The 23325-nt window shown below is 37.3% G+C and overlaps 4 protein-coding genes across 6 annotated transcripts in view; 1 reads left to right on the forward strand and 3 right to left on the reverse strand.

Moving 5' to 3' along the window:
- Nucleotides 1-237: 237 nt before the first annotated feature.
- Nucleotides 238-6247, reverse strand: ucmaa (upper zone of growth plate and cartilage matrix associated a). Of its 2 annotated transcripts, XM_077234956.1 has the most exons (6): nucleotides 6163-6247; nucleotides 4662-4847; nucleotides 4060-4116; nucleotides 3754-3849; nucleotides 1653-1751; nucleotides 238-961 (listed from the first exon to the last, which is right to left on the reverse strand). In XM_077234956.1, coding segments are annotated over exons 1-6 (537 nt in total). In that variant the 5' UTR covers nucleotides 6164-6247; the 3' UTR covers nucleotides 238-863. The 2 variants fall into 2 exon arrangements, with proteins under 2 accessions (XP_077091071.1, XP_077091070.1); XM_077234955.1 differs by lacking the exon at nucleotides 6163-6247 and having other exon boundaries at nucleotides 4662-4849.
- A 2676-nt stretch (nucleotides 6248-8923) lies between these two features.
- On the reverse strand, nucleotides 8924-14194 carry phyh (phytanoyl-CoA 2-hydroxylase). Its single transcript, XM_077234960.1, has 9 exons — nucleotides 14033-14194; nucleotides 13638-13696; nucleotides 13325-13435; nucleotides 12513-12681; nucleotides 12338-12419; nucleotides 11520-11701; nucleotides 11288-11437; nucleotides 9789-9923; nucleotides 8924-9707 (listed from the first exon to the last, which is right to left on the reverse strand). Exons 1-9 carry the CDS (start codon nucleotides 14096-14098, stop codon nucleotides 9654-9656), a joined length of 1008 nt encoding a protein of 335 aa, XP_077091075.1. The 5' UTR covers nucleotides 14099-14194; the 3' UTR covers nucleotides 8924-9653.
- A 951-nt stretch (nucleotides 14195-15145) lies between these two features.
- Nucleotides 15146-16309, reverse strand: teni.1 (thiaminase I, tandem duplicate 1). 2 transcript variants are annotated; one of them, XM_077234962.1, is made up of 3 exons: nucleotides 16196-16309; nucleotides 15787-16090; nucleotides 15146-15704 (listed from the first exon to the last, which is right to left on the reverse strand). In XM_077234962.1, exons 1-3 carry the CDS (start codon nucleotides 16237-16239, stop codon nucleotides 15381-15383), a joined length of 672 nt encoding a protein of 223 aa, XP_077091077.1. In that variant the 5' UTR covers nucleotides 16240-16309; the 3' UTR covers nucleotides 15146-15380. The 2 variants fall into 2 exon arrangements, with proteins under 2 accessions (XP_077091077.1, XP_077091078.1); XM_077234963.1 differs by having other exon boundaries at nucleotides 15787-16084; nucleotides 16196-16275.
- Nucleotides 16310-21488: 5179 nt separating this feature from the next.
- cdk17 (cyclin dependent kinase 17) overlaps nucleotides 21489-23325 on the forward strand; it is a 57560-nt gene continuing 55723 nt past the window's right edge. The window contains exon 1 of the mRNA XM_077234958.1: nucleotides 21489-21835. The gene's annotated coding sequence lies outside the window, so the exon portion shown is untranslated. The remainder of the gene's footprint in view (nucleotides 21836-23325) is intronic.

Consider the following 23325-nt stretch of genomic DNA (forward strand, 5'->3'; position numbering starts at 1 on the left):
TGTCCCTTTTTTATTGTTCTGGTTGTTGCATTTTATATCAAATCCTCACTAATGTGGAAAATGAGAAGAAAAGGGGAGGTCAGATGCTAGCTGAATGCAATTACTGAAGGAATTAAGCAGTTGCTCTTGGGGGGGAAAGGCTTAAAATCACAAACTAATCATGAACGTTTTGATGAGTCCGATGAAGAGAATTTTTGATTCAAGATAAGTCATTATAAAACTCACACAGAAAACACCTTTCATACACAAACCCTTTTATTATACATGTATTATATGGAGCCCCTGACATGGTGATGGGAGGTAAAAAATATGATATTTTATACGTTTTTTAATATGATGATATTGATTTATAATGTTATATTAAAAAAATAAGTTTTGTGTTCCACCGAGAAGATTTGCGAGAGAACGCAAAAGCATTAACAATTTTTCCTCTCATCTCATAGTTTTTTCCCTTTAGGAGCTCCTTTCTAAAGGGAACGTGGTGGAAAAAATATATTTTAAAGCTTTTGTGTTTGCTCGCAAAACTAAAATGTTTGCTTTCTGAGAAACTTGGCGTTCGTTATCAAAACCTTTGCGTTCCTTCGCAAAACTTTTGCATTCAGCGCTACACAGTTTTGTGAGCAAATACAAAGTTTTGCAGGTGAACACAAACTTTCTCAGGGGAATGCAATACATTTGCAAGCGAACACAAACGCTTTGACATATTTTCCCTCCCATTTCATATTTTTTCTTCCTAGGGGCTTCATAGTATTAAGAGCTTTAAATCTAAAAGTGCTTATATGTTTTGAATAATAGTCATATAATGTCATGAAAGTATCCCTCCACTGAAGACCACTCTCGAGGCCTTGCATGTGGTCATGTGCTCAGACGTACGGGCGGTGGTGAGGGTATCGTGGGTATTGCCCATCATAGTGAAATTCTCTCCACTGTTCGTTCTTCTCTCTGGTCCTCTCATTCTGTTCTGTTGATACAAAGACACAGCAGCTAGAACTGGACTCGAAGACCATTTCTTAAAGACATTCTATATCTTAAATATTAAAAGGTAACAATTTATTTAGTCTAAAATAAATTTAGTCTGGGAGATTCCACCAGTATACTGCAGTACCGTGGTATTTAGCCATGATTATCATCAAAAAGAAATTAAAATTCAAAACATTCAGGTAACACGTAGTGACGTAGTTACTTTACTACAAGTACTTACCATAGTAATAACAGTAAACTATGTATAATTGCAAGTAACTAACCCTAACGTAAGTACATATAACTTAGTACTTATTTGAGTTATTACAATGTAACTGTCACCTTAAAATAAAGTGTAACCAATGTTCATTATGTAGAAACAATAACTGTAGTAGCCGTGGAATTAAAAAAAAAATAAAAACTGAAATCACTAATCTTTTCTTAATCTTGGAGCATAAAGTTTTTCAATTTAAATGTCATCTTCTGTGCCAAATTTACTGTTTACTTCCAAATCAGTGCAGGGATCTAATGTCACCAATCAAGTGTTCTGGATTATAATTCCTAATCATTGTTAGAGGCTCAGAGCCACTGCTGTCATCAGCCTCTTATTAGTCTTTATCCCGTAAAGGTTTTGCACCGCATGTTTCCCTTTTCTGGAAGCCAAGATAAGCAAACAGGGAGATCAGTCTCACCATCACGCTCCTCCTCTAAATAGTTCTCGTGTTCGTTGCTTTGTTCCTCATAGTACTCCCTCCTCCGCTCATTTGCAGCCATCTTCACCCTTTGCTCTGCTAAAAGTGAGTGAAAAGACATATTTCAGCATAGAAATCTCACATACATATATTTCACGCACACATACATATATATATATATATATTTTTCACTAGCTTATTTGAAAACAGAATGTGCATTATTTTAAATGTCCATTAAATGACTAAGCTAGAGTTCAGAAATGACATGCCAATGCTTATAATCTCAAAATGTCCAAATATAGGTGGATCCATCACTAGGCAAAGTGTAAATATGCTTCTGGATTTCCATAAAACAACCTCAACCCATTCTTTTTTACTAGTCTGTACTTGCAACGTTTGGATACATGAGCAGTTAAGCATCCACTATCCTTGCAATCCTGCAACATCAAAAAAATCTGAGACGTCTCTAGAGACTCATCTCCAGAGACGTCTCAGAATCCTCAAAAACTCCAGACTGTACAGTATAAACAGGTTTAAGGGCAACACATATTCCCATTAAACTGCCGACAGCAGTTCGCAGATATTAACAAAATTGGGTGCCAAAAATAATCTCCGTTTCGCTCTCATTCTCCATAGTGAGGGAGGTTAGTTTAGCTCATGTCTGCACATTCCTCTCTCTCTCTCGAACTGCTTTAACTCCTCCAACCTGCAGTGTCTGCTCCGGCACCATCACACACACTTTGCTGACAACTTGAAATACACTTCAGTAAAACTGTTCCATGCCTTTATTGCTGCAGTTGTAGGCTGGCAGGTTAAGGGACGGCCTGATGGCGTTTGGGCGAGTGTCAGTATGTGTGTGTGGGTGGGAGAGAGAGAGAGAGAGAGTGAGAGAACAGCTCCATATTGTCCGGTTGGTCCTTCTAGCCCAGTGGTTCTCAAAGTTTTTGACTCGAGGCTGCATTGTCCAAGATATATATTTTTTTGTTTGGGGAATTAATTGAAATAGTTGTCCAAGATTAATTTTGTGACTCCAGAAGTTTGAAGAACTGTTCTTCAGTAAAAACAATAGTATGGGCTTTAGAAGTATAATGCAGGTTGTTAATTTTTAGCATTTCATTGCATTTATTTCTTCATTTCATCGTTCGTTTTTTATTTGTTTTATTTTACTACTACATAGTTCTTTTAGAGTTTCAACTCATGTTTTGTCACAGTTGCATATTGTATTGTGTTAGGCAATGTTCGGAAAAGTTACTTCTAAAAGTAATGCGTTACAATATTGTGTTACTCCTTTAAAATTAACCATTACTTAGTTTCTTTAATGGAAAGTAATATGTTGTTACTTTTGCATTACTTTTTCTCATCTGGGCTTGCTTGTTTGTTTTTTAATAATAAAAATGTAGAAATGTAAACTCACATCTGTAGTAGTAGTCAATAAATGGGAAAACAAAGTAACTTATGTTACCTTTTTGAAAAAGTAACTCAAGATATTTTGTTGTAAATTTAAAATTAATGCATTACTTTAAAAAGAAATCTAATTTATTAACTCAAGTTTTTATGATAAAAACTTGAGGATAAAAGAGGATATCCCCTTGTGATAAAAACTTGTGAACAGTGGTGTTAGGAAATGCTTATTGGCTCTTTAATCCACATATTTAATTAAGTAGACCTGTGCACAATACAAGACTATGAGGAATTTAAATAGTTTGGAAATACAGTTTTTATTTACGGTTCTGATTAGTGTTATCTATAATGTTAAACTGTGGAGTTTTATTTGAAATCACCATCATAGTGTTTAAAGTTTACAAAGGTTCCAATAGGGAGTTTTCCATGGAAAGATTTCATGGATCTATAGATGCCAGTAAAGGACCTTTATTTTGAAGAGTGTGTGTTAATTTACTCATAGTGAAGATGTGTAACAAATAAGAGCACATTAGTGTCTCTCCTCTAATGTAAGATAATTAAAGTTAAAGAAGGCTATTCATTTGTTTCTTCACATCTGCATCCTATTGCAGTGTGAATTATTTTGATGGGATATTACTTAGAGTGGACTGTAAGCTCTTTAATTGTTAAACTATATATCTGTCATTAGGAGAGCACTTACCATAATACTCTTCATAAGTCCTTGGGGATCTGCGACCTCGGCGTTTGAAGAAGTTTGAGGCATCTGATGCTGGCATGAAAACTTGTTTAGATGGGCCTGCAAAAGCAATGAAGTAAGAGGAGCGAGTGCGTGTGCGTGCGTGTGCGTGCAATACTGGTGAACCCTAGACTCTGGGGACCAATTTTTTTTTATGTAAAAATGGAGAAAGTTTTCTGTGAGGGTTTTGTTTAGGGGGTAGAATATACAGTATAAAAATCATTGTCTATAAAATGTCCCAATAAAACTCTGTGTGTGTGTTGAACTCACCTTGAGCTTCAGTGTTTTTTCCATCTTTAACAGCTGCACTTTCAACCCCAGCCAACACTAAAGAAAGAGAGTGTTTTCTTTTCATTTTTTCTGATCAGGTCTTTAAGAAAATTCTTCTGATATGAAATAATTGCTAACTCTTTCGGCAATGTGTTTTACAAGAAATTAAAGCAGCCTTTGAATACATTTACAAAAATACCATGCTAATACAATCCTTTTTAGACATGGTTCCATAGTTATACCATGACATTTTGGACATGTACTATAGATTTTGTCCTTAGAAATAACCTAAAATACTATGTAAATGGTTTATGTACATTTAGTACCAATATACAGCAAAGCACCATAGTACAGTATCTATAATCTTCACTGTACCATAGTACCACGTCCACCACAGTACTTTTTTTGTAAAAGTAAGATTGTGAAGAAACATTTCAAAGCAGATTATCTGTTTAATTTAAATTAAATAAATAATAATTTGTTTAACCATCTAAATGAGGACCTTTTATATTGTTTTAATGTATTTATAAATACTACTCACACTAAGCCTATACCCTAAAACAAAACGTTTTACATTTGTAAAACTGAATGGGGTTACTCACTGATTAAAATGAGGACGGTGGCCAGCAGTGTGAGCAGGACAGTATGATTCCAGGCCATCCTTAAGAAGATGAGCTTCAGAACCACAGCAGAGAGTCCTGAGACCTGGGAGAGAGCATGTGTATGTGAGAGAAAGAGAAAAGAGGGAAGTACGACAGGCAAGGAAAGAAGGGGGAGCTGGGATTTCACTCGCCCAGAGGAACGCAGGAGGGGCCAGAGGAGACAAGGACCCCAGAGGAACGCAGGAGGGGTAAGAGGAGGAGACACGGACCCCAGAGGAACACAGGAGGGACGAGAGGAGGAGACAGATCCCAGAGGAACGCGGGAGGGGCGAGAGGAGGAGACAGATCCCAGAGGAACGCAGGAGGGGCGAGAGAAGGAGACACGTACCCCAGAGGAACGCAGGAGGGGCGAGAGGAGGAGACCCAGACCCCAGAGGAACTTAGGAGGGGCGAGAGAAGGAGATACGGACCCCAGAGGAACGCAGGAGGGGCGAGAGAAGGAGACAAGGATCCCAGAGGAACTCAGGAGGGGCGAGAGAAGGAGACACGGACCCCAGAGGAACGCAGGAGGTGCGAGAGGAGGGGACCCAGACCCCAGAAGAACTTAGGAGGGGCGAGAGAAGGAGACACGGACACCAGAGGAACGCAGGAGGGGCGAGAGAAGGAGACCCAGACCCCAGAGGAACTTAGGAGGGGCAAGAGGAGGGGACACGGACCTCAGAGGAACGCAGGAGGGGCGAGAGGAGGAGATACGGACCCCAGAGGAACGCAGGAGGGGCGAAAGGAGGAGACACGGACCCCAGAGGAACGCGAGAGGAGGAGACACGGACCCCCGAGGAACGCAGGAGGGGCGAAAGGAGGAGACACGGACCCCAGAGGAACGCGAGAGGAGGAGACATGGACCCCCGAGGAACGCAGGAGGGGCGAGAGAAGGAGACACAGATCCCTGAGGAACGCAGGAGGGGCGAGAGGAGGAGACACGGGCCCCAGAGGAACGCGAGAGGAGGAGGCACGGACCCCAGAGGAACGCAGGAGGGGCGAGAGAAGGAGACACGGACCCCAGAAGAACGCAGGAGGGGCGAGAGGAGGAGACAGATCCCAGAGGAACGCTGGAGGGGCGAGAGGAGGAGACACGGACCCCAGAGGAACGCAGGAGGGGCGAGAGAAGGAGACACGGACCCCAGAGGAACGCAGGAGGGGCGAGAGAAGAAGACACGGACCCCAGAGGAACGCACGAGGGGCGAGAGGAGGAGACACAGACCCCAGAGGAACGCAGGAGGGGCGAGAGGAGGAGACACGGACCCCAGAGGAACGCAGGAGGGGCGAGAGGAGGAGACAGATCCCAGAGGAACGCAGGAGGGGCGAGAGAAGGAGACACGGACCCCAGAGGAACGCACGAGGGGCGAGAGGAGGAGACACGGACCCCAGAGGAACGCACGAGGGGCGAGAGGAGGAGACACTGACCCCAGAGGAATGCAGGAGGGGCGAGAGAAGGAGACACTGACCCCAGAGGAACGCAGGAGGGGCGAGAGAAGGAGACACGGACCCCAGAGGAATGCAGGAGGGGCGAGAGAAGGAGACACGGACCCCAGAGTAACGCAGGAGGGGCGAGAGAAGGAGACACGGACCCCAGCGCACACCCACTGATCAGACCCTCTGTGTGCATGACGGTCAATATCATCATTGACTATTACTGTCCAAACTTCAAGATCTGGCAGATTTACAGTTTAGCATCAGGTTTCCATTCCAATGAAACAAATGAACAGATCAAGTGTGTGTGATGGATTTCTCCAGCAGCAACTCATCAGGATTAAACGATTAACTAAATATCAGCACTATCATCAGACACCTGTCATCATAAATAATACTCCCTTTATTCCCCTGAGATCAGACTCTATCTATCTATCTATCTATCTATCTGTCTATCTGTCTGTCTGTCGTTCGTTCCATCTATCGTTTGTTCCATCGTTTGTTGGTTCATTCTTTCCTCTTATCTATCCATTATTCCAACTATCCATCATTCTGTCCATCGTTTATCTATCTATTGGTCGTTCATTCGTTCCATCTATCGTTCGTTCTATCTTTTCCATCCATCCATCGTTCATCCTTCTGTTCTATTGTTTGCTCTGTCTGTCTGTCGGACGTTCGTTCGTTCCATCTATCGTTCGTTTTATATATCGTTCGTTCTTTCCTCCTATCTATCCATTATTCCATCCATCCATCATTCTATCCACCGGTTATCTATCTATTGGTCGTTCATTCCTTCCATCTATCGTTCGTTCTATCTTTTTTCCATCTATTCATCGTTCAGCCGTCTAGTCTTATCGTTTGCTCTATCTGTCTGCCTGTCTGTCTGTCTAAACTGTTATCTAAGCAGCTATTTTCATATCCATTTATCCATCTATTGTTCTTTCTATTGTTCCATCTCCTGGATCGTACGTTCTGTCCGTCCATCCATCCAATCTCTCTAGTGTAAACTGTGAGCTGAGTAGCTCTTTTCATATCCATCCATCCACATAACTTCAGCAGTCCTCTCTGTATAAAAATTTTTTGTGTAAAAATATATTCCCAAACATTCGTGCAGTAGATGTAATAATAACCAGGTCATTGTTTTATGTTTGACTGTGTGCCACACATGGCATTCTTTACCAAGAGTGTCAGAAATTACTGTCTTTTTACTACAAAGCCGGTGGGAGTTATTTGAGACAAATCTTGTCTCAAGTATTCTTCACTACTGAATATCATATGGCGGATGTAATATTTAAACTACACATCTGCATACCTAAAGAACATACTTAACCAACTATTAAGAGGCCCTCTTTACATCTTATAGCTGGAGCCAGGCATGGATCTTGACATTGTTTTACACAAGAACTATCAGTTCTTCTCCATCTAGTCAGTATCTAAAAGAGAAACTGACTGAAAGAATTATAGTAACAACTAGCAAAAAAAAATTGTCAGGAAATGAGAAACGTACATGCAGAGTGTTTAAAGGTAGAGTGAAGTTAAAAGTATTGTTCCGTCTCTCAACGCTTATCAAAATATACCAATGTCTTTAAAAAAAAACCTGCATAATGTTTCAATGATGTGCCCTTTCTGGGTTGGTTTGGCTATAGTGTGTGCATGTGCATTTATGAGGCATTTTTCCATGCTGTGTAAATGGATTCCTGGATGTCTGGATACCATCCAGGTATTTTCTTTGGTCCCAGGTCTCCATAAGGCAGACACCCCAGGCAACAGTAGATATCCATTCTCTATTACCCATAATACACACAGATGTGAAATCCTATTCCAGGCATGAGTTTTTCCACAAAATTGAGTATAAGCATGTTTTATATAAGGAATTGCTTACCTAAATACTATTTACTAACCCTCATGTCGTTCCAAATCCATACTGTCTTCTGTGGAACACTAAAGAAGAATGGAATGCTAGTAACACTCAAATCTCATTTGCACTTGTATACATTCAAATGTGGTTTGGTTCGGGCCACTTGATATCATATGGACCACTTTTATCATTCTTTTTTTTGGGAGCTTGACTGCCCATTTCTTTTTAGATTCTGCTAAACGTCTAGTAAATGTGTTTCTCATGTGAGTTGATCTTAGAGACCATTGATGCCAATGATTCAAATGTGAACAAGCTGAACCAAACTCACTTCTCCATCCTTACTGTTAGTTCCTGTGTAAAGTTGTTAAGGGTGTGGTTTGAACTGGTTTGTACTAGGGACCTCTTTAAATAGCCACTTTCATTGAGTGCACCTACCATTTCTGCTAAAAGCAATTTAATTTCAATGGAGACTGCAGTCTGGGCACTTATGGTATTTATTATATGTGTGTATGCAGAGAGAAACAAACAAGCATTCATGGCTGCTCTTAAAATGCCCACATATTCTGCTTTTAATCAGTATGATCAAAGATTTGGACTGCAGTTAGCTGGTAAATATATAAATAGATTGTGTATTTTGCTCACATCTGCTAAATCGAGGTTGGAAAACCATTAGTGCCTGATATCAAGTCAAAGGTGGCTGCTATTGCTTTGCGTGCGCACAAAACACTTGTGTGCGAATGAGAAAATTTCAATTTAAGTTAAAAATGTTCATCTGCTCACGCATTATCATTTATCTATAGGCCTAGCTTCCTCTCTGCAAGTTTCAGAGAAACTTCTCGAAAATATTCTCCTGCATAGGCAAAAATCTCAATGGTGTTTCTTGTGCAAATGTCACTTTTAGCACATTAAAAAAATCATACATAGTAAAGTTCAGTACCTTATTAAATGCATTTATTGTAGTTAAACATTGGCATTTACATATAAGTATATTTTATTTAAATTAAGCAAAAATATATGGTAGAAACTTTATTTTAATTTTCCCTGTTAGATTATAAGCTGTTATTATCAAGGAAATGTAAATATGTATATTAGTTTAATAGATATGTTTAGACCTGATCTAATGTTGATAAAACATATTAATCCCTTTAATATTTTGCATCTGATTCTTTCAAACCATCATTTAAATCAGCAAAAAGCTGTATCGGTTTCAAAGGAAGGCAGATTAAGTGCTGTACTCGATTATTCCTTACCAAGTACCTGCTGTGAACTCAAATTTTCATCAAAGTACTTCTAATAAGCAACAACCTCACTAATAATTACTTGCAGGAAACACTCTCACAAACACCTTAATTATTTATCCTGGACAATGAATTCCCAATGTTCTTACATCTCTTGAAGAAAAGCCACACCAAGATCCGTAGATGATAATATTACAATTTCTGGCATTCATTATTATTAGATCAGTATCAGGACTGATCGTCCCAGGCACAGAGGGCAGTTCAGTGTGTGTGATCCATGATTCACTCTCTACACTGCCACCTGATGGTGGAAGCTGTACTTTCCATAATTATCAATTTTAAGGAAATTGTCAAATTAACAAACAGCTACGTGCTGTTAATTAATCCAGTTGTGAAGCCGTCCTCTCTCTAAGCCAGACAGACGAGTCACATCGATGTTCTTTCACCTTGGACCAGACGTCCCCGCAAAGCCCAAGTGTCCTGCATATAGAGCAAACGCATGCATGTTGAAGATAAGCCACGTGCATGAAAGAAACTTGCCGTTTGAAGCTGGAAACACACCTGAAAGGAGATTGTATCGTCAACTCCATACTTCTTGGCTGCAAGTTCCTTCACTTCATTGCCGATGTTCTCCTGAGTTGTTCCTTTCACATCTATGTAATAGCAGTCAGAGCTGGCATAGTGACAGGAGATGGCCTGAAATAAATGAACACAGAATAGTCTTGGATTTAGTGACTACATACAGCATTTACTAAGTTTGTTGTTACTGCATGTTGATGAACAGTGTTGGGTAAGTTTCTCTAAAAAAAGTATTACTCGCTACTAATTACATCTCCAACAGTGTAATTAGATTACTGTACAAATGACTCTCTAAAAAGTATTGCATTATTTATTACAAATGACTTTCTAAATCCCATATCAACCCTGACCAGTAGAACAATACAAGGATAGACATGAAACTGTGTCTTTTAAATCTTTCAAATAAATTTTCAATCTTTCAAATAAATAATATAAAATTGCATTAATTATTCTTGAACTAACCAAAGTATTTAAAGAGAGTAGCCAACATAAAAAAACATAAATTTTAACATTAGTGTCTCCATTAAATTAGTTAAATTTCCCTGTTGTTTTATATAGAATTGTTCTATAGTGTGTACAGTTTTTAATTTAAACACATCAGAAGTAGCTGTAATTAAATGGCAGAAAATTAAGAGTAATCCCTTACTTTACTTTTTCAGAGCATTGTTGCTGTTGTGTATGTAATTGAGCACTTTTCCAAATTTCAGATTTGACAATGGTTTTAGTTTAGAGTCATAGATTTGAGTTTTAAAATCTCTTGTTTTATTGAAATAATATGTTGCATTAGTAAGATATGTATGATAGTATGTATGATGTTTCCATTCAAAGTTGCGAATTTAACCTACGCAAAATTGGAATATTGCATAAAACATTTGCAAATAAAGCACCGTTTCCATCCCATGTGCTCAAAAGAGCAAAATCGTCACTCTCTGGTAAATTGGCGCAAAATATCTAATAAAAATGGAGGTTGTAATAGACAAAATGCAATAAACATGTTATCTTGCACTCCTGGTGTTTGGGAATGCAATCATGTGAGACGGTTCTGGGAGGGAATTAAACCTAATCATTTTGAAGACAGACATTGGGTCAGGCATTTCAGAATGATCAAACCAACATTTGAGGTGTTATCCAATCACAATCTCTGCTGAGACAAAGTCATGTGAATTTTCATCATAGTGTATACACGTGTCATCTTATTAGATAAAAAAAACCCTTGATTGCGCACTTGGAGTTTCCATCCAGCGTTTTTTTAATGCAATATCCCATTTGCAATAAAATGGTCATGCAATGGTTAATGCTACAAATGCAATGTGACCCAATGTATCCCTGACCACATCTGAATGTGTTTTGAGGTTGAGAAAATGGCATTGGTCCCCATTTACATGGTTCTGTCAACTTGGTCTTGATTTTACTACTAGGGAGGGAAATGTCTTAAATACTAGAGTAAAACTCAATTTTTTATGAATGCAAGTACCTCCTACCTTTCGAAATCCCTTGGTTTGGTTCATTCCTGAGCCATGGATCAGCAAAGGATGGAAAAACACTGTATCTCCTTTCTCCATCTCTAAATGCACTCTGGGATGATCAGGGTCGTAGTTACGCACCCCGTGGTACATTTTATTTATTCCACCCTGGGTGGAAACAAAGAAGCAAAATAAGGCTGACTGATGTAGACCATCTGCGTAATCCTCCTCATTCCTGTGTCTTTCTCACCTCCCATTCTGGGTAGTCGTGTTCCTGCAGAGTGCCATGGTGTGAGCCGGGCAGGACGACCAGGCAGCCGTTTTGCCGGTGCACTTTCTCCATGGCGGTCCATGAACACACAATGCGATCTGCAGGTCGGAAGGGGAAGTAGTGTAGATCCTGGTGCATGGGATGGCGAGAGGTCTTCTTACCTAGGAAGTTTGAAACAAGTGCACATTTAGGTATTTAGATGCAAACCTCTGCATCACACATTTCATGTTAGGGATATATCTTCCATGGCATACTGGAAACATTTTGATGAGCATATAAATAACACATAAAAATGCACAGTTAATCAAGATAACTTAGGATTAAAAATTCTTAAGACATTCTGCTTGATCCGATCACCAGACCAACACAGAAGGCTACACGTGCGCTCCAACAAGGATGTTGATTCAGGAACACTTCGAACTTGAGTAAATCATGTGCTCTTCGCGTGTCAGTCAAAAATGACAGAAATTATTTTTTTATTTCAATGAAATAATGTACTTTATTTTAGTTCGATAATGTTTTTTATTCAATATTTTGTATTTTTAGGGGTTTGTATGGTACTAAATTATATTTACGCTGTATTTGTTATCCATTTATTAACTTTTTGAGCATAGACGTGATAAAAAAAAATGTCAGGACCATTTAACCTGTTCGAATCATGTCCATGATGTTTTGTGTTCACATAGCAAGTACCTTTACCAAGTTTTGTCCATTCCGATGAAGACAAAAAAATAAAAAATATACAATTTTCAGTCAAAAATGACCGAAGAGCACCAGAGGGTTAAGCGTATCTATACCTGTGTCAGGTGGTTTGTTGATGAGCATGGTGTGCATGGCCATGATGTTGGGTCCGGTGAAACACTTCACATACTTCAGGATCTGAGAAACAAGCATTCAAATTAAATTCAAAATAGATTTTGTTGTTGCTTTAGAGAGTGTATTTTTTGCATAGTACTCTGTGTTTGTGTCTACCTGGGGTAAAGTGCAGTAGCGGAAAAGTTCTGGATCTTCCTGGAAGTCCTGAAGTTTGGTAACAGCCTTCTCGCCTTCAACAAACTCGGATTTAGCAATGGATACATCTCTCATTACCAACAAACCAGGCACCTTCACCTCTCTCTTACAGATGCGCTCAAACTCATTCCTGTGAAACACACATTATGTTATGTATAGACTTTATGCAAAGCAGAGCAGTAGCACTGAAAACTTCGGTTCAGAGTTTCTGTTAATGATCTACTCACATGTACGTAGCCTAATAATCACCTATTAATCCCACTGAGCAGAATTTCTCATTGATTGAAAATGGCAGTGTTGCATAATTTAAAAAGTGTAAATATTAGAATATGTGTGATGTAACCCTTTGTGATTAGTTCACAATTGCATTCAAAAATACCTTGTGTGGATACATATATAACAGTGGATTACTTTTACAAAAAAAAAATCTATATTTGCTCACCAAATTGTGATAATATAAGACTTTAGGCTATATTATGGTGGCAGGTGAAACATTAAAGAGACAAAAGAGACATTTAGTCAATATATTGTTTGCTGTATTCTCATCTCATTAGATAAGTTTATCAGTGGCTACCTGAAAGTCCATAGTCAAACTGTCTATGTTAGATTTAGGGGCAGTTCAAATAGGATGCATTCTTGTATGAATTCAGTCTGCAATATTTCAATAAAAAAATATTTCCTGGGATATTTCTTTAAATCTGTTTTAAAAACCATAGTTACAAACTAAATAAAATATGTTCAATGCATTTAAAAAAATATTTGATCAGTCTTGCCTGAATTGGTCAATATCCTCGTCCGATACCAAGTTTCGGATGAGTATGAAACCATCCTTTTCATATGCTATTCTCTGTTCTGGAGTCAGGAGATCCGTCTCAAAAGTGTATCTGCAGACAAACCAGAACATACTTTACAACCAGAACAAGAACCAACTATAAAGATGTCACATTACTGAATTTATTATTTATTAAAATAAATTAAAGTCTACTTAATGGAATTTCAGACATATTTAAAGGCTAAAACAATTATAAAATGCCTTGTACATGATGATAACCAAAGGGAAATACATTGAAAGATCAGCTGACTAACTGAAAGGCTTGAGGATGATGATGATAGGACACATTTTGGGCTGAAGTGAAGGATCCTCGCTGAATAATAAGGTTAAAGTTCATAATATATAACATGTCAACACCATAACACAAAACAAATGTAACGTAAAGAATCGCTGTGCTTTATTTGATTGATTTGTTATAGCAAAAGAGTAATTATAATTAAAACAAGATCCAATGTTGTTAGAAATATGTATTTCCATCGATAAAAAGTAGTGAGCAATAAACGAGGCCTGTCCGTAATGCCTCGGCTTGTACTGTGTGAGACCCCGGAACAGCCGCTATGTTTGAGGCAGACCCGCCTTCAGATTCCTCGATCACACGCGTTCAAGTTCATCGCGCCGCTCGCTCGAGAAAACGTCTCTAAAAGGATACGACAGCGCCGTGGGACCGATCCAGATGATTCAAAACCACTTTTAATCTGTCTGCGGCCCGGGACATCTTTAATCCGGTAAAGTATAGACGAGGTGAACTGATCTGCAGTGCTTTTGACTCTGAGTCTGTGTATGTGTTTATATAACTGTCACTGGGGTAAAGTGCACTTACGATGTCACAGAGGATATTTCATTTACAGTATTCATTAACTAATAAAACCTCTCTGAAACCTCTCTATGAAAAACCTATTAAACTTTAACTAAATAATAAAAAAATGTATTTATGATAAATACATATATGATTATTATATATTTTAAAATATACAGTATAAAGCCATTATAGATTAGGAAGTCAACGGGAATGATAAAGAAGCTTGCAAGCAAAATGAGCACTTTTATCTACAAAAAAATAGTTTAACTGATTTAACAATGTTATTTTGGCAGCATCAATGCCACAATTCTGCATTAGCTAATAAACTGCCTCAAAAAAACAAGTGGTTCACTGTAGAAATAACAGTTTGAATTACAGATAAGAGCTGCAATATATATAATTTTACTCATACAGACACACACATGTTGGGTTTTTACATATTGTGGGAACACATAATTACTTTTATACTACAAACTGTATTCTTAACCCTAAACCTACCTATCACATAAAACATTATCAAAAAATATCACTTAGTATGATTTATAAGCTTAATTAAGTTGAATTAAACCAACAAAATATGAGGAGTTTTTATCTTTAAATCAGGGAAGAACAAAATCAAACTTGGTTTGCAAAAAATATTATGTTGGCAAAATTGTTTCATTGCGTTATCACAAATAAAACAATTGACTCCAAGCACAACTGAACACTATGCTTACAAAATCACACTATTATATAATATTATATTATATTATATTATATTATATTATATTATATTATATTATATTATATTGTAACCATATAACACCAAAAAGTGTGGGATATATTTATCAGAATGTAGATTTAACAAAAGTAGTATGAGCTATCAGACATAATTCAAGACGATAATTCAGTAGCTCTTCATGATTATTAAAGGTTAATGTACAGATGGGTAATATAACAGACATTAAATATTCAGACAAAATGTAAATTAATTGTATTGTTTTTATTATTGTTTGTAAACCCCCCAAACAATGTGGTTACAGTTTTTAAATATTAAAAGCTTAAATTTAACTTGGTATAATATTACATTAATTTTAAATTATTACAGGCATATAGAAGCCATCAAATACAATCAATATTAGGAAAATAATTGCAAATACTTTTTTCAAGAAAAGTTGAATTGCTCAGACAACGTTTGCATTTAACTACTAAACACCACTCAAGACGAGAAGAAGAAATCATGCTCATTCTGCATCTGTGCACGGAATATAGCATTAGCCTTGGCCTTTTTTTCAGGTGTGTTCAGATACTTGTTCAGCAGATCTCTGTAGTGTTTCTCAGGATGGCCGTTCATATTCTCCACCTTCCAAGTGAAGTAGGCATTGGTTGGAGGTGTGCTGAGATTATTAGCTAACCACAACCAGAGTCTAGAGCAGGGCAGGAGACCCACAGCAAAGTACAGCGGATCTTCTTTTTCCAGCAGGTTACTGTAGAACGAAAGATACTTCCTCATAGCTGGAGTCTGCTGGATGAGAGGCTCACCCTGGAGAAATGAGAATATAAAGCATCTTCAGTGGATTCAGAACAAGCTTGAAAGTTTAAAGTCTTTGTATTTCTGTTCTTACCTTGAAAAAATATTGTTTGAGCATGAAGTCTGCAAAGCTTTTGTAGCTTGAGTATCTGCCTTTCATAAAGGCCCTGAGATCAGTGGGTTGATATCTTTTTCCACTCATTCTCTTCAGCATACTGGTCACTTTCAGTAGATAGCCGATGTCCTGTATGGTGAAGTTGACGTATCGCTCCGCCTGAAGTCTGCCGTTCTGCATCTGTATGAGGAAGTCAGTCCCGAGTGTCTTATTGGCGATGTCTTTATTCTTCTCCCACAGATATTCGTACACATCTTCCACAGAGCTGGCTGCCAAACTGTAACTAAAAGCAAACTGTGTCTCAGATATGCACACGTCATCATTGAAGAATTTTCATTACAACATAATACATTCATTTATACCCTGGTATGAAAATGGAAGGACTCACCTGAAACCTAAGAAACAGAGACACAGGAGGGTCGTGGTCTTCATCTTTCTTGGATCTTGTAGTCTTCAGCTCTGATCTGTAGCCCAACTGTTTTTTCTACAGTTCTTTTATAGTGACAGTTTATTAGCTAATGCTGAATTGCGACAATAGATTATTGCAATAAAAATCATCATTTCGGGAGGGGTGTGGAGGGCAGAGATCTGACTGTATGTTTTCTTTACATAAAAATGCTCAAATCGAATCTTGTGAGCTTCCTTATCGAGTTCACAAGATTCGAATTGAGCATTTTTTGACTTCCTGTCTATCTATCTATCTATCTATCTATCTATCTATCTATCTATCTATCTATCTATCTATCTATCTATCTATCTATCTATCTATCTATAGTATCTATCTATATCTATCTATCTATCTATCTATCTATCTATCTATCTATCTATCTATCTATCTATCTATCTATCTATCTATTCTATATCTATCTATCTATCTGACTATCTATCTATCTATCCGTCCGTCCGTCCGTCCGACCGACCGACCGACCGACCGACCGACCGACCAACATTGTTTTGTGTTGTTTAGCAAAACTAAAAATGCCTCTAAATATTATTTATTTCTTTTTTTTTGCATGGTCCTAAGAATTAATGTGGTATTGGCAACAACGGTTCAGTAGTTCATGCCTTTTTGAGAAATAATCAAAAAAGCTTTGAAATTCGAAACACATCGTGTCATTTTTCATGCTGTTTTGTGTTTGTACTAATATTCAATACAAAGTCATTTTTATCATGAACAATGATAAATGTATATCTGTATTCATTGAACAAAACCATTTTAAATAATAAATATAGGCCTATTTAATACCTAATTTAATACTACTTTTTTATTTTTAACTTTGTCTATGATATTTAATATTTCCTCACATAAAGCTTATATGTCTTATAAAATATATCTTATAGTGATTTGTGGGTTTCTGACATAAACTGAAAGTGTGAGTTACCTCACGTAATTTCACCAGTGCCTAGTTACAGTAATGTTTATGTGGTAATCATCTTTTGTAAGACATGACAGAGAGATTTCTTCTTTCTTTCTGTCTTTCTTCTTTTTTTTGAGTTCTATGAATTCCTGTTACACGTATTAAACAGTTTCATTATGAAAAGAACATGCATAATTGCAATCAGGCAAACGAGTCACACAGTGACGTCACGAGTACATGGACAAAAATTTCTGTCTTGCATAAAAGTCTGTCTGTGGTGTCATTGTGTGATTGTGAGAATGTTTTGTGCCGTTTGAGTTGGTCTTTGTCACACGTATAACAGTATATCAATTGCATGCACTAGTTTAAATTTCAATTACTTTATTCTCAAAGGAGCAAGGAAATGACTAAATAACAAAGGAAATTACTAAATAATTTCCAGAACATCTATATATTAACATAGTACGTCCTCATATACACGACATGAGTCAATATATACACTACAGGCCAAACGTTTGGACACATCACTATTTGTAATGTTTTTGAAAGAAGTTTCTTCTGCTCATCAAGCCTGCATTTATTTGATCAAAAATACAGAAAAAAGTGTAATATTGTGATATATTATTACAATTTAAAATAATTGGTTTTCAATTTATTATACTTTAAATCATCATTTATTTCTGTGATGGAAAGCTGAATTTTCAGGATCATTACTCCAGTCTTCAGTGTCACATGATCATTTAGAAATCATTCTAATATGATGGTTCATTATCAAAGTTGGAAACAGTTCTTCTGCATAATATATTTGATGAATAAAAGGTTAAAAGAACTGCATTTATTCAAAATAAAAAATATTTTCTAATAATATAAATCTTCTTTACTATCACTTTTTATCAATTTAACACATCCTTGCTGAATAAAAGTATTGATTTATTTTTTTTTTAAAACGAAAAGATGACTGACCCCAAATTACTGACCAGTAGTGTATATTTTTGTTACATAGGATTTCTATTTTTAAAACATTTGCTTCTTTTTTTTATTTTTATTTTTTTACTTTTTATTCATCAAAGTGTCCTAAAAAAAAGTATCACAGGTTATGAAAAAATATTAAGCAGCAGAACGGTTTCCAACTTTGATAATGAACCATCATTAGAATGATTTCTAAAGGATCATGTGATATACTGGATGTCACATGTGACACTGAAGACAGGAGTAATGATCCTGAAAATTCAGCTTTGCATCACAGAAATAAATGATAATTTAAAGTATAATAAATTGAATTAAATTATATTAAATTATTTTAAATTGTAATAATATATCACAATATAATTTTTTTCCTGAATTTTCTATCAAATAAATGCAGGCTTGATGAGCCGAAGAGACTTGTTTCAAAAACATTACAAATAGTAATGTGTCCAAACTTTTGGCCTGTAGTGTATATATATATTGGCACCCCTGGTAAATATGATCAGTTGGCTGTAAAAATAAATCTGCATTGTTTATCCTTTTGATTGTTCATTAAAAAATTCACAAAAATAAAAAAAAAATTCAAAAAATAATTGAAAGTGTAAATCACATTATGAAATAAATGCTTTTCTTTAAAACACATCTGAAAATGTCCAGGACTCTGGTCTCTGATCTCGTCAGTTGTTCTCCAAACTCATCAGACATTATAGGAGAAGACTCAGAGCTGTTATCTTGCAAAATGTATTCAATAAAAGGGGGGCAAATAACGTGTTTTGGAACAATTTCCAAAACACGCATGCATTGCATGTGATTTCCCCCCACTTTCAATTCTTTGACTTCAATGAGAGGTTAGATTTTTGCTAATTTTTAAAATAACATATCAAAAGGATTAACGATGCAGATTTATTTTTACAGCCAACTTTGATCATAATACCAGGGGGGGAAATACTTTTGACCAGCACTATATATATATATATATATATATTATCCACAGCCGATTTACACTGTTGGCACCACATTGGGCATTGCCACGAGTGACAGCAGCCCGACCAATATTGACTCTGTGGAGCTCCTGACAAACAGTTGAGGTGGAAACAGGAGATTCGAGGTGCACATTTAATTCTGCAGTGAGTTGGGAGCTGTGGTTTTATGTTTTTGGAGAAAATCCAGGTTGGTATCCGAACAACCCTTTCAGACAGCTTCCTTCCAGCTTGTGTCGACAGTTACTCCTGTTGGATGTGGTTCGTCCTATGTGGATGTGGCATGCTGACATTACCACAGCTCTCGATATAGACTTGCTGTCCTGGTCACAGATGAGCCATGCAGCGAGACACACGCACCAACAATTTGTCCTCTTTTGAACTCTGATATGTCTCCCATTATGTTATGGCTTTTAATATTTTATGTACAGCTGAGCTATTGCTATGCTGAGGAAATTTTGCACAAAATGAAATTTCTACATGGGCTGTATTTAGGAACCATAGGGTGTGAGTCAGAAGTCCAGTTACACGATCCTAAGCAGTTCCCAAACTTTCCCATATTTCCCCATGTGACATCATGCAACAATGATGGAATTTTTTAAAAAATATTTTTTTTATACTTTAAGGCATATACAGAAATGAACCCTGAAAATAAATCTACCCAGAGAAATATTCACTGAAGTAAAAAGGTGTGACAACTTGTCCCAGTTTACTATATAAAGTAATAGCCTACTCTTTATTATTAACTGAAAGCTGTTGTTACCCAAAACTGTCAGGACATAGGAAACCCAATCAGTTACCAGAGATGAAAAATAAAACATTAACAATAAACCCCAAATTAAGTAAGTTAATTATTATTTATTGTTCTGTTAACTGTCACTGGCCCACCTCCGGCGATATTTTTTTTCACAGGATGGTAGGGGAAGACTCATGAATATTCATTAGGGAACTCATGCCTGATTGGTCTGATGACCTACCCCCTAACCCCGCCCCTAAACCTACCCGTCACTGGGGGTCTGATGACCTACCCCATAACCCCGCCCCTAAACCTACCAGTCACTGGGGTTAAGACCAATCAGGCATGAGTTCCCTAATGAATATTCATGAGTCTTCCCCTACCATCCTGTGAAAAAAAATATCGCCCACCGGAGAGCCCATTTGCCATTGCATGTTTAAAACAATTATATCCTATATGTAACCTGATCTAATATTGACAAACAATGTATCGTTGGAAAGCTCTAAGTGTGTACTTTTCATATTTGACCACTGTTTTGCAGGAAATATTATATAGTGACAAACATTTATCAATTTGTGACAAGAGAAAGTAGCGAAAAAATCAAAACTATACCAGGAGTTGTGACCTTTGTTATGAAAAACCAATAAACACAATTAGAGTGACCTAAGGAACTGTTTATACTCTTTAAAAATATTTTACATCTTGAAAACAATGTTTTGAATAAAAAAAAGGATATCAATCTGTGTTGTGGTGTGAGCAGGTCAAGTGGTAAAAAAGTGTCCTTTAGGATTCATCAACTGGGCATGAATGTCACCTAGTGGCCTTTGTTGGTATAGCAGCTCCTAAAAATCTCATTTTGGAACACAACTTCTTTAGAACTATGGCTTTTAATTCATATAATTTTAGGGTGAACCAATTTTTTTAGATATATTATTTTAATAAAATATAAAAGTTTTATTGCAGTACTTTTTTATTACAATAAACTTAAACAGCTATAACTTTTTTTATTTTACATTTTTTAAACTACAGTACAGACACCTGTGCAATAAACTGCAAACTCTTTTCCTTAAAACAAGACCAGAATGAGGATTAAATTCAAAAGCGTTCCAGAATTGCATTCATTTGCATTTCGACATCAACTTTGCAGGCCTACACTCAAAAATGGGCGTGACAAAAAAAAAAGGATTAAACCTACAACATTTTGGTTACCAAATAAATCAATCGTTAAAGGGATAGTTCACTCAAAAATGAAAAATTTGTCATACTCACCCTCAAGTTGTTCCAAACCTGTACGAGTTAATTTGTTCTGTAGAACACTAAAGAAGATATTTTGAAAAATGTTGGTAATCAGACAGTTGATGGCACCCATTGACTTCCATAGTAGGAAAAAAAAAATACTATGGAAATCAATGGGTCCCCTCAACTGTCTGGTTACCAACATTCTTCAATGAATTTTCTTTTATGTTCAACAGAACAAAGAAACTCATACAGATCCCGAGCAACCTGAGGGTGAGAAAAGGATGACAACATTTCATTTTTTGGGTGAACTCTCTTTTTAACCACGACGCCACAACACGAACAACAAAAGAGTAGATGTTTCATAGCGCCATTTATACTGCAGGTGGCGCTGTTGGTCAAGTTACATATCAGTGCGATGTTCAAATAATTGTGCAAGAAGGTTTTCCTCTTCCTCCGATGTCACCCCTAGGCGGAGGCGTCAGTAGACGGGCAGCAGCACCCCTCCCGGCCTTGAGCACTGTACGCTCCAGGGAAACAAACGCTCGCCATACTGAACCACAAGCGAAGCTCCTCCGACCCGTTCTGCTGAGGATATTAGCTCAAGTTTCACCGATACAGCTCGGGTGAGGCTGTGTGTTTTTCGTCGGAAAGGCGGCTTGTGTGTTGACGGAGAGTGGAAACACGGCATCCGGCCTCCGAGAAGCAGGCGAGGGCAGGGACTCGCGTCCGAACAACGTTTACCGTCTCTGGTAAGTAAGTGTAGCGTTGTGTTTATTGCAACGGTCATTTCGCTTAAACGGAAGGTAGACGTGACACTAATATTATGTTTGTCACTTAACGTTATGTTTATCAAACAAAACATCCAGGTTTTGAGGAGTGTTTGGGTCGAGTAATATGATTAAAATGTTGTTTAATCGACGGTTGTTTTGTCAACACGAACTATATGTCGTGTTTAAATGTTGTTGTTGGTTTAGCTATAAAAAGGAAGCAAAACTGTTGCTTATAAGTGTTTATTTAAGCTTTGACTAGTACCGAATTCCACCACCTGGTTAAATAACAGTCTTGACAGTCTTTGTAGGTTTGTTTTTGTAGTTTTGTTTTACGTCTGTCCCTCCACTTGTGGTAGAATCATACTGAAATTCAATTGTTGTGTTGAATAAACATTTATTTAAAGATTTTCATTTGAACCAGTTGTTATGCGTGTCAATGCACTACCAAGACTTATTACAAGAATACCCTTTAACCCATTTAATCCCATATTTGTCCATTTAAATGTCATTTTATTCCCTGGTAAAAGTTTCTAAAAGTTAGTGATTAACGTTACTAGTTATTTTGGGTGAAACTTCGCATAATTGGGACACACACACACTTTTTAATTGAAAATAACAACACTTTAAAACACACAAATGTACAATGAGTAAACATAATCAGCTACTTATTCAGAAAGGAAATAAGTGTGATCAATGGCACTCTCATGATTTGTGAAAATTTCTAAGAATAGTAATTAATATCATAACTTTTAAATATTATTGCAATTGTTTCATCTGTAATATGACATTCAAATAAAACAAAGACAGTATGAAGGCTATTTATACTTGACAATCTGTGTAAAATGCACTTTTAGATCCTTGTAATGAATGTCAATATTTAACATTATTGTTCACTTTTTCAAATGGATTAATATTGATTCAGTCCTCATCCACACATTCTCAAGGCAAACCGCAGGTGACTTCGTAACGCTGGGAAATGTTGATGGGTTTAATGAATCGTGAACGTGGACAAATGTATTCCTGCCCTCCAGCAGAGCAAAGGGGGTTGCGTTAAAATACTTGAGTGTAGAGAACATCAGTATGGTGCCAACTTCATATGCCCTCCGTTATGCCCGGGCTATTTATGCGAGTCAAGCAAATGCAGCGGATGAATATGTGCGTGCAATGAATGCCGCAAATGAGCAGGCATGTATGCATGGATATGAATACATGTGCCTTGTTTGGATCCAATTATGGGCCTGTGGCCAATTTAGGGGTTTGCCTGCCCAGGGATGATGCCTTTTTCTCAATCAGGGGCTCTTGAGATGGAAATGAGGGTGCGTTCCACAGCCTGGCATGCAGCTGTTGCATGGATGATCCAAATTGGGGATTGTGGCTTGGCTGTTCTCGGTATGGGGAGGCTGCATGGAATGTGACCCACATGGTGATGATGATAATGAATGTTGGGTATATAAAAAATAGGCATGCCA

Source organism: Siphateles boraxobius, unplaced genomic scaffold (genome assembly GCF_051911475.1).
Source record: "Siphateles boraxobius isolate OS27281-9 unplaced genomic scaffold, OSU_SipBor_1 19, whole genome shotgun sequence".
NCBI classification, from domain to species: domain Eukaryota; kingdom Metazoa; phylum Chordata; class Actinopteri; order Cypriniformes; family Leuciscidae; genus Siphateles; species Siphateles boraxobius.